The 11,397-nt window shown below is 35.7% G+C and overlaps 1 protein-coding gene across 4 annotated transcripts; it reads left to right on the top strand.

Moving 5' to 3' along the window:
• LOC109851549 lies at nucleotides 3,987-7,467 on the top strand. Of its 4 annotated transcripts, none has more exons than XR_002249885.1 (4): nucleotides 3,987-4,288; nucleotides 6,490-6,763; nucleotides 6,843-6,908; nucleotides 7,204-7,467. XR_002249885.1 is itself a non-coding variant. In XM_020421741.1 (4 exons), the coding sequence occupies exons 2-3, from the start codon at nucleotides 6,093-6,095 to the stop codon at nucleotides 6,844-6,846; spliced, it is 675 nt and encodes a 224-aa protein (XP_020277330.1). In that variant the 5' UTR covers nucleotides 3,987-4,288; nucleotides 6,084-6,092; the 3' UTR covers nucleotides 6,847-6,884; nucleotides 7,204-7,467. The 4 variants fall into 4 exon arrangements, 1 of the variants encoding a protein (XP_020277330.1); XR_002249884.1 differs by having other exon boundaries at nucleotides 6,084-6,763; nucleotides 6,843-6,902; XR_002249883.1 differs by having other exon boundaries at nucleotides 6,084-6,763.

Here is an 11,397-nt window from a genome sequence, read left to right as displayed (position 1 = left end):
CCTTCAACTGGTCGGTCTCCGTCTCCTGGGGCTACACCGTCCAAATCTACCCTTGGGTTCTACCCGCCACTGAGCTTGAAGTCCCGTTACGGACTTTTCAAACTTGGAGGAGTTACAAGGACGGCCCGTTTTTGTTTAATACCAGAAAACTTAATTTGGACCAGGAGTGTGAGAGGCCGGTTCGGTTCTTTCTGGACCGGGTTCAGGTTTTGGACAACACTACTTCTGTGACCGAGTACAAAAAGTACGAGGAGAAGGACGGGAGTAAAGTGTGTGATCAGCCAGGTTTTGTTGCTGCGTCACGGGTTGGTTTGGTTCGGGTAATTGCGCGGCGGCTGAACCGAAACTTTTGGCAGAAGGTATGGGTTTTGTCTACTGATTTCTATGTGAGTGGTTTAGTCTTTTGATCAAGGTTTGAATTATACATAATTAAATAGACTAAACCAAGATTAAGATTTGAATTCCAGGACGCGATACAAGTCATTATCACTTTTAAATTACTATACAAAATCAACGCATCCGTGAAAAAAATCATTATGCAAAGCTAACTTTTCGCAAAGAAAAATTCTTCAATGACCCAAAATATGGGACCAATATAAAGGACAAGTGAAGTATCCCCTCCTATTGGAAATAGGAGGTGGACACGTCACTTGCTATTCACTTCGGAAAAGGGTTCTCTACATGAGTTTTATTTGGGTGTAAATATATATATTAATGATATATATATTATGGAGGTCTAAATATGCATCATGTCAACTATAAGCCCTGTAATTGTTTTTATTTTTTTACTAATTAACGCGTTAGCGATGGTCTCTTGACTGTGACTCAGGCTCCACGTAGACAGTGTTGTGAGACACGTAGGATCAAGCGAGGGAAGGTGATGGAGGTGAAGATCAGAGATTGCTATCCTGGAGAGGTTACCTCACCACCGTAGAAGATTAACAAGCCTTCATTGTTTCGCTGCATAATTTACTGTACAAAATCAAAAGAGGCTGATGTTTGATATGAATAATATTAGAGAGAGGTTTTAGTTGCACAGCGTAGTTCCATCATTACTTCCATCTTTGTAACATGCTTTTGGTACGGTTTGGGCGCATTGAATAATAGCTTTGTGTATTGAAGATGCCACGACGCCATGTGATTTCAAGCTTGGCCTTGAGCTTTAGAAGTGATCAGCTGATTTGAGATCTTGGGGTTGATGATTAAAAAAAAAAAACTAGGAATCAATCTGACTAATACTGGGCTTTCCACAATGCGATGAGAGGTAAAAAGTCCATCATGTGTTTTAGTTTTTTTTTCCCCGTCGTAATTTTCTCCCAAATAAATAAAGAATATTCCACTTATTTTATACTTCATAATTCAGGTTAAAAAAAAAAAGTTGCCCCCGTCCACAATCTAACGTGGACCCCTTGGGCGTGTCTGACAACTCACTCACTGAAATCGGACCAAACTTGCTCTTTAAACTGATTTTGACAAGAACTGGTTTCTACAACTAAATTAGTTTAGAATATTAAAGAATTCAGAAACACTAAAGAATTGACGAAACACACCCTGATGTTTTCTCACATCTTAATGGCTGAACCATTATCAGTTGGTTGGAAATTTGGAATCTTGGGACCGTGACAAGGACCCATGGGGGTTTTTGAGCCAGTGATGCCCACTATCCCATGAGCCGTTCGTATTCAACAGGATACAACAAAAAGTCTTCAGCCGCTGATTAACAAATTAGCACTTTCTAACTGAGACTAACTGAATGCGGTACGCACACGCTTGGGAATTAGACACGTGTATGTAAATTTCTCAAACAACGACGACTGTTTGTGTAATTTCAATATCTTTATTATTGTTTAGATACAAAATATAGCTTCGCCTCACGCACTAGAGCCTATAATAATATACTAACATATTGACAGAACATCCAGAAACAGGAACCTCTCAGAGCAGAGAGCATCTGTACTGTTTAAAAAAAAAATTGCTCGTTGTTCAGTTAACCCGGGAAGAAAAATAAAGGAGTTTTTAAGTTGATACAGAACGCTCACAGTTGTGAGATGCTGAATAATCCAATAAACAAACAAGAGAGTCCAGAGAAATAGAATAATGCATCCAGTTTACTGGGGGGAAAAAATAGAAGAATAGTATCAGCAGCATTATTTCACAGATCATTCAAAAAACACTTGGATTTTTCAAGCTAGAAACAACCAAAAAATTAACATAATAGTGACAGATTTGACACCCCTGGACACCTCATCGCCAGATACAAAAAGGAAAAAATAATTAAAACCTTATGCAAATAAGAAACGCTTTTTTATTACTATAAAAAACAGTAGGATAATTTATAGGGGTGCATTTGGTCCGGATACGGCTCGGATATGATGCTTATTATATCCATATCCGCTTACTCATCTCGAATACGGATACGGATATACCTAGGTAAGAAAAACTTATAACCATATCCGCTAAAATCGGATACGTTTACGGATATACATGCGGATATATAATAAGCGGATATGCATGTAGATACAAAACAGATATGAGAAAACTAGATAGTATTGAGAAAAACATAGTTCATGTGATACAAAAGAGTTTGTTAATATGTCCATTATAATTGAAAAGTTAAGATTAGACATCTTGATCATCAAAATTAACCACTCCATAATCTAAGAATCGAAACTATCGTAAGAATATGACTAATATGTATTCGGATATTTCGGATACGGATACATATATTTCACTATAAAACCATATCCGTAATCATATCCTATCGGTTATAAATTTGAGTAACCATATTCATATCCTAACGAATACGGTTACAGATATTTTCTCGGATACGGATACGGTTTAGCACCCCTAATAAGAAAAATGACTTAAAGACCCAAAATATAGGACCAATGGAGGGGACATGAGGGGACACCTCATCTGTGCCCTCCCTTGGTCCCATATTTTGGATCCCCGTAGCAACACTCCCCTAATAATTTAACGTCAGCAACTACCAAATGAAAATACACACAACACAAGGAGCAAACAATGGAAGCAATAATTTTACCTGTCCATTTGTTCAGCCGCGAGACACGGGATGCCCTTCTACGTGTGTCGCCAGGACCAAGTCTCTAGTCAAAAGGATAACAAAGATTATTAAATAATAATTACAAGATTTGAAACTTATGAACTGTATAAATCAAAGCAGGGACTAGTTTGGATTTCAACTACCATCACTCTCTGAAACCAGACATATAATCGAGACCGAGAGCAGAATCGTAAAAACTGACCACATCAACAAATGAACATGACAAAGCCATGACTAATTCAACAATTTGTACTGTTATAGCAAAGTGATTTGGGAAATAGCTAGTGAAATTAGTATGCTCCGCTCAACAAAAAAAAAAAATCCAAGCTGGGATCATGTTAGATTAATTGAAATTCTAGTGAAATAAAACCCTTCAGCGGGTAATTTTGATGCATGCCAAATGTATAGTAGTCAAATTTCGTGGTGTAAGAACTGCAGGCCCTGTACCTGAGTCCTAGTAATATCATGATCGTTCTAATAATCGTACTAATTTAAAAATAATGAAAACTCACAACTTATGAATCAGCAAGTAATATGTCCAGATTATCATCTTATTATTGCTTGAGAAGGAAAAATCCGACGAGTGCATTTAGCTGTATAGTGAGATGTCCATGTTCCTTGTCATAGTGCTGCTAAAAAGCGCAAATTTCAAAAAATTAACTAGATACATGCACATCTATGCTTTTTTCCTCTTTTATTATTATTATTATTATTATTTACCACATTAGTCCCCCTTCATCTGCACCTTCCGAAAATACAAGCTTTCCAGCATGTCAGTCATATACGCTTCGTGCCATATATACCAGTCTATTCCGTCTTCTGGTACCATCTGCAATATTCAAGAAAAATCAAGCGATAAATATATAGTCATCGACTCTTTTATGCTGTTATATATATATGAGAAAACTGGCCAAGAGCTGGCAGCTTTCCCTTCCGTGAGCTGCAGGGGGGTATTTGAAAAAAAATTCCCACGATTTCAGCGGGTATTTGAAAAAAAAAATCCAAATCAATCTCTCCCCAAAAAATTCCTCCGCTCTCCCCCCTCCCCACGATTTCAGCCTCCGCTCTCCCCCCTCCCCACGATTTCAGCCTCCGCCACGACACCGGCGACTCACATCCGGCGCCATCCGTCGACACCGCCGCACCCCGTGCCAGGACCATATCGGGATCCCCTTCTTCTCTCCTTCTCATCTCTTCTACGCCGCCACGAGATCCATCCCTCAGGTAAAATCCCCATTCCTCTCGACCCCTCTCTTCTCTCCTTCTCATCTCTTCTAATACACCCCTCTCTTCAAAGAAGTTGTTGTAGAATTATTAGTCAAGAACAAAACGGCAGTAAATTCTTATTTTGCTATATAGATGAATGCTACCATTATTATTAGTCTGGCATCGTGTTATCAAACTCCAAATTGGAAAATATCGAGCATCGGATGCAGGACATTTACTATAAACTAGTTTCCCTTTCAATATAATTATCATGACAGAACTTAAACCTATGAAAGTAGCAGGCCAATCTTTGATCTCAAGAGTTCAGATCTCAGGTCATTTCTATAGAAACTAAAATTCATCAATTCACTTGTCATCAGGTTCTTAATTGACCCTTTGCCTCACAGAATACTTTTAAACAAAATAGCTGTAGAGCAGAAAGTTGAAAAGAATGCATACCAATTGCAATTTTGTGTATCCCAAGTAATGCATCAAGTATAAATCTAAGTTAGGTTACGATTAAGCAGTCGCTGGAAGGATATATAGAGATCATTGTTATCTGCACCCAAATCAATTAATTGTTATCTGTTTTGGTCTTTCAATAAATCAATATGAGAAAACTGGAATGAAATTGATTTGATTCAACAAGATTATTCATGTCAATATAACTATCTTGGCTATGGATGATTGTTACATGTGGTGTATGTGAATATTTACAGGTTTAATTTGAGTTTAAATCTCTGATGCCTATTTGGTGGTGGAATTTTTGGATTTCTTGCAATCTGTATACTACGGCATTTCTATATAATGGTGAACTTGACTAATAATTCTACAGCAACTTCTTAGAAGTCACTGTAGGATAGTGGGATAGGGTTCCATTGCTTACAATTTAATCTCATAGTTTTGCCAAACATTTTGAAATTATTACTCCACAAAATATTTAAGAATTTTTGAAACCAGTTTAGATTAACAGTAACAACATAGTAGAATTACCATTTCATCACAAATTGGAGGGAGCATTGCTCATTACAATAATGCTATTTCATACACGCTTCAATACATTAATGCTACAAGATTTGGTTTTTCACCCAAAAGAATAAAAAACAATACAACTAAAACAACTATAAAAAAATAAATTACAACATGGAAATCCTTTTACATAATTATTTATTTTAATTTGGAACTTATTATTAAATCATGTTTACAAAATAGTAACAAAGAATTGATGTTCATAAAAATTTATACAGTTAGGTCAATCTATACACGCTTATAACTATACACGCTTCAATACATTAATGCTACAAGACTTGGTGTGCGTTTTTTCCTCATTCCTTGGTAAATTGATCTTTTATTTGATTTCTCCTTTTGATAATTGCTAAAAGTTCTTAGTGAAGTTTGTCTTTTTTTTTTGTGACTGAAGTTTACTGAGGGAGTTGCTAGAAGTTGTTGTCACGAACGCAAATTTCTATGTAAAAAATCCTCTCTCTTTCAAATGTTGCGGAGGAAGAGAGAATCCCACATACAACTTTCTATTGTACCAAAAATATTTTGAAAAGTTTGGGATTTTGAATAATTTCAATTTTTTTATTTTTCTGAACAAGGAAAACTTTAAATTAGTACTTACTGATGTACCACTGTTGTTTTTATGGGAGTTTTATGAAAATGAGAATATGGTTTCAATCTATATTTTTTTTAATTCAGTACTTCAATCTTCTTTGTTGTATTAGGTTGTAAATATTTTAACATTTTATACAACCATCAAAGTTTTTACAAATACTAAGTTTGTTTTTCTTGAATTTCTTTTCTTCATTAGGAGTTCGGAATGGAGGAAACAAATTCCACTAGTGTAGAGTTTGGAATGGGAGAATCAAGTGCTATTGGAAGTGAAATTACGGTCAATACTGTAAATTCTCCTAAACCACTAATAGGAATGAAGTTTAATAGTTATGAAGAAGCTTATAACTATTATAACTCTTACGCATCGTTGATGGGTTTTGGAATAAGGAAGAGCACGGTAAATCACTCTCGCAAGACTAGAGAAGTGGTAGACAGAAAGTTGGTTTGTGATAAGGAGGGCTACAGATCTAATAGAGACAAGATAGAGATTAATTTATTAAAATCTTGGGCTTTAAGAGCAAAATTTAATAATGTGCTCGAGCTTGCATTTGATTCAAAAGAGAAGATGCAAAAACTAGATGATGTGCTAACAAATTTCATAGAATCACTTGAAGAAGAAGTTGGAGAAACTCAAGATCAAATGGTGGATATTCCTCATGTTTTCGCACCCATATCACATACAATGGAGCACATTCCTCAGATTACAGTTCGTGATCCTGATAGACCTGCAAGGACCAAAGGTCGTCCACGCAATGCTACTAGAATCCAGTCAAGTTTAGAGCAAACACAAGAGAAGAAAGAAAGGAAGAAACGTATATGTAGCAGATGTGGTGAACTCGGGCATTATAGAACTAGTTGTAAAGTCAACTTGCCAAGGTACAATTAATATATTTTTTTCATGAAACTTCATAGCACAAAGCCATATCTCATGATTAATTTGTAATGTCAATTGCAGCTAAACATGTTGCTAGATACTTGTGGCGTTTCTTGAGCAAAGGTTGTTGGATTTGTTCAAGTAAAGGTTTCTGGACCTGATTCTTTCTTTACATCTATCTTCAATTCATGTTTTTTGTGTAAATCCTTTTTTTAATTCTATATATGTAATAGCAAGTATATCCCTCAAGTTGTTAGTATAAGCTCCTAGTTTAATCAAGAAATATCCCTCAAATTTGCTGACATGATACTTGTAGTTATTTTGGGTCTTCAATTTTTAATTCTGTATCAACAAATATCCCTCGAAAAGTGTTCTGTATCAATCTTTAATTTTCTCAATTCTTACTTGCCCCATTTTAAAAATTTGAATACTTGTGGCACAGGTTGTTGGAGCATAGGTTGTTGGAGCAAACTTTGAAAATATTGGATCAAAACCTTTTGCAGAGAGCAAGACATGGTTGGTTGCAAATTTTCCTGTTTTGAAACATGAAAATGACTCTAATTTGTGAGAACACCTGGATGTAACTTTGGATGATGTAACTTGGATTTCTTCCTTTGCTGTTTTGGATTTCTTTTCCAGTAATCGGTATTTTTCTGTTGGGTATTTTTTTTGATAAATTAATGGGTAAACTGCAGTGTTTGTGGCACAGGTTTGTACTTGTTTGAAGCTTGTAGTTAATTTAAGCATGTGGGTTTCTCATTACGCTCAATTTTGGTTGGTGAAGTGGTGATGTATAGTAAATGAGCTGCAAGATAAATGTTCTTAATGGGACAACTTAATCACCTGTAACCATAGGATCGCTCACATGGCTATGCTAATCATGTTAGAATACAAAATAGGATATTGCCATGATTTCCTAAAAGTACAACATGTTCACGCTGAAACATACTCAGCAGAGTATTTATTGCAAGTATGTCCGATTCTCTAATTGAACTAGTTGAGATAAACAATACTAACAACATTGTTATTCTAACATGATTAGCATAGAATTAAGGATCACACTATTTGTTTCCATCTCAAGACCCCTTTTTGTGGTGTTCTTCAGATTTTTTTTACTTAAGAGTTCCTGAACCTATTCTCCCATGATCTGGACAAGCACCCTGCAGTTAGCTCATTGTGTTTAGACGAGTTTGAATCAGACCCTCTTTGTTCTATTACTGAAGGAAATCTAAGATAACATTCTAATTTTATGGGTTTGTTCGCGTGAAGAAGTATAGATAGTCAGATACAAACATGCAAAACAAAAGATAATTTTACAAACCCAGTTTACAAATCTAATTCTAGCATCCAGGAGAAATATATAAAAGCTATCAGAAATAATAATTATAGGACAATGATAGTCCTAATATATCGCCATGCAAGATATTCGGCGTCTGGTAATTGAAATATTATCTCCATCTTGTGATAGATATTCACTCAGGCAAAAGCCTATTCATCATGGGAACAAATACTGGCAGCAATATTGGTGGAAAAATAATCCAATATTGCATAAGCCTATTCATTCAGACAACAAGCATTTCGGAATAAATTATATCACATAATATTGTATCAACTTACAAACCAAGTTGAGAAACATCCAAGATCCAACACATGACAACTTACAAATCACATCACATACTTTTTGCAATAGAGAAACCAACAAATACTGCAACAATACATATTACAAACACTAATATTGTAAACATTAAACCTAATGCAAAAACATAGATGGAGGAAAAAACAGTTTCCCTAAAAATTTCGTTGTCCACATCTAGATTGTGCCGCTCCGGAAATATTTGCTGTTTAAATTGAACTAGTATCGGGACAGGCCTTGAGCTGGATGCTGAATCACGAGCACAAATATGTTCCAAAAAACCCAAAAACATAGAGCTCAACAAGCTCGCATCAGCCTATTAACAAAAAAAAACAGCCACCTGAGATTTAACTTTTAATGGCCGTGGATGACAAAAATATATGGAAGGAAATCAGATAACAAACCTCAACAATGGGCAATCTGGCAATATATTAAAGCTAATATTTACACAACTAAAGAAAAAGGATCAAAAGACATTGCTGGGCTGTTGTTTTCATTTATTCCCATCATCTTTAATTAACCTTCTTGCTGCTCCTTTTCTTTATACTGTAATGGAGGATTTTTGACATAGTAATTTGCGTTCGTGACAACAACTTCTAGCAACTCCTCCAGCAAACTTCAATCACAAAAAAAAGGACAAACTTCACTAAGAACTTTTAGCAATTATCAAAAGGAGAAATCAAATAAAAGATCAATTTACCAAGGAATGAGGAAAAAACTCACACCACGCCTTAGCAATGAAGGTAGCCAAGTTCTTAAACAAATGGCTTGATCAGAAAGTTTTTAGTAATATTGATTTACCTGAGAGATTGATCGGAGGGAGGAGGGGGCTCGACGGCGGGCGGCGATTGATGGAAGGGATCTCGATCTGGTCCTGGGAGAGTGGAGGCGGTGAGTTTTTTGGGGGTGGGGGGAGAAAACCAAACAGTTTTGGGGGGAGAGAGGGTTTCACTAATTCACCTGGGGATTTGCGACTGGAATTGCGGATCGTGGTCAAGTGAGTCGCCGGTGTCGTAGCGGAGGCTGAAATCGTGGGAAGGGGGGGAGAGCGGAGGAATTTTTTGTGGAGAGATTGATTTGGAGAGCGGAGGAATTTTTTGGGGAGAGATTGATTTGGATTTTTTTTCAAATACCCGCTGAAATCGTGGGAATTTTTTTTCAAATACCCCCCTGCAGCTCACGGAAGGGAAAGCTGCCAGCTCTTGGCCAGTTTTCTCTCTCTCTCTCTCTCTCTCTCTCTATATATATATATATATATATATATATAACTTAACATGGTTTCAACTCTTTTCATCCTACCACAAGAAATATTAGCTAACGCCATGGAAAAGATTATATTGCTGAGTATCTATATCCCATTAACAGTGAAGGAGCTCCCCTTAGTTCAAAACAAGAAGAGCATGGAGAGGTTGTCTTGTTATGGAAATGAACGGTGATGTTGGCTTGTTCACCACAATATTCTTGGGATGTACTATTGTTGAGCATCCCATTAAGATTGGAGGTGCTGGCATTTTAGTGCAAACGAGAACATGGAGAAAGTCATCCATGAACAAGTTCCTCAAATCCTAATGCGATACTAAATAATAGTGTGCTCAACGAGCACCATTCATTCCCATTTCAAAACAAGATGTAGAAGGGCTTCATGGTAAGAAAAATTACCTCTAACATTTTCAAAAAGTTATCTCATTGTTTTGAATCTCACAGTATTAATCTATTATGCAGGCGATGAAGCTTACTAGGCATCAGATGGTGATAGGCAATGATGATTTGATCATTTCAACTATAAAAAAATTATACTCATGAAGCATGAGTCCATTTAAAATTATTTCCAAAAATACCAAGTTACGTTTAGTTGATTTTGGCTGTCTATTGCCTCTAAATGTCAAATGAAAAATTACTGAACAAAGTTTTTTTTTTTCCGTCGATGAAATTTTAGTTATATGCCAATTACAGATGGGGGTCCATCGACAAAAGTTTAAAATTCAAGAGGCTTTTGTGAGACACCTCAAAGTTCAGGGGGTTTTGTGGGATAAAAAATGTTTACGGTGTTAGTTGGAAAGAAATCCAGTGTTTGTGAGGTTTGATGTTTTTTTTTCTTCCTAGATTGATAACACTGTCTGTTATTTGCCGATCATTTAAGCAAGATAATGGAATTATCTAACATAAAAGCTATGAAGGTTTTATGATGAAATCTAAAGTTTCCTATTATCACAGATATATTTGTATTATATTTGGTCGTCAAACAAACCCTTTTAGCTAGATAAAGAAGTTCCTGATGATGCAACAAATTATGTTTTTTCAGTGCTCGTCTCCTAACAGAATATGAACCTGAATAAGTCATTAAATACCATCAATTAATTTATATTTTCCAAAAAAGCCAATAATTATTTTTTTATTAGATACGGATGAAATCGTTTGCAACTAAATTTGAAAAACTAAACACCAATGTTGGGTAGTGCGAGAGATGTCATTGATAAAATTAGATTCCAATGTTCTATTACATGTAAGTACTTGCATAATTTGCAGGCTATGATATGCTCTACAGTAACAAATTTCAAAACGAATTATGCTTATGAATCAATGTTTTATAAAACTGGTTAGTATGGTATTTTTTAAAGTTGTACGCGTGAAATTGGAATTTTTCTCGTATACACACACACACGCGCATACAGTTAAAAGCTCTAAACTCTCTTCAAATATTTGCAAATGTACCAAATCAAAATTGGGACAAGAATAAAATTAATGCAACATGAATTAGAACAAGTTGCGCATATTGATATACTTGCTAAATCCGGCCATATGAGAGTTCTTGTTTTTGAACGGTTTGTAGCAATTGATGCCTTTTACGTGAAGGTTATTCCTTAAAATACATTAAACATCACCTTTTCAAAGTTGTAGTCATGATTGAGGGATCTTTCACGGATCAAAAGTCAAAACAGAACAGTTTTACAAAGCATTACCATTTTATAATCCGTTTTAAAGTTTGGATGAGGTTGAAGGTTA

The sequence above is a fragment of the Asparagus officinalis genome, chromosome 8 (assembly GCF_001876935.1).
Source record: "Asparagus officinalis chromosome 8, Aspof.V1, whole genome shotgun sequence".
In the NCBI taxonomy this organism is placed as follows: Eukaryota; Viridiplantae; Streptophyta; class Magnoliopsida; order Asparagales; family Asparagaceae; genus Asparagus; species Asparagus officinalis.
This window is presented reverse-complemented; position numbering and strand designations above follow the sequence as displayed.

Excerpts from the sequence above, each read along its gene's own strand:
- LOC109851549 (XM_020421741.1), top strand. The coding sequence starts at position 6,093 with ATGGAGGAAACAAATTCCACTAGTGTAGAGTTTGGAATGGGAGAATCA.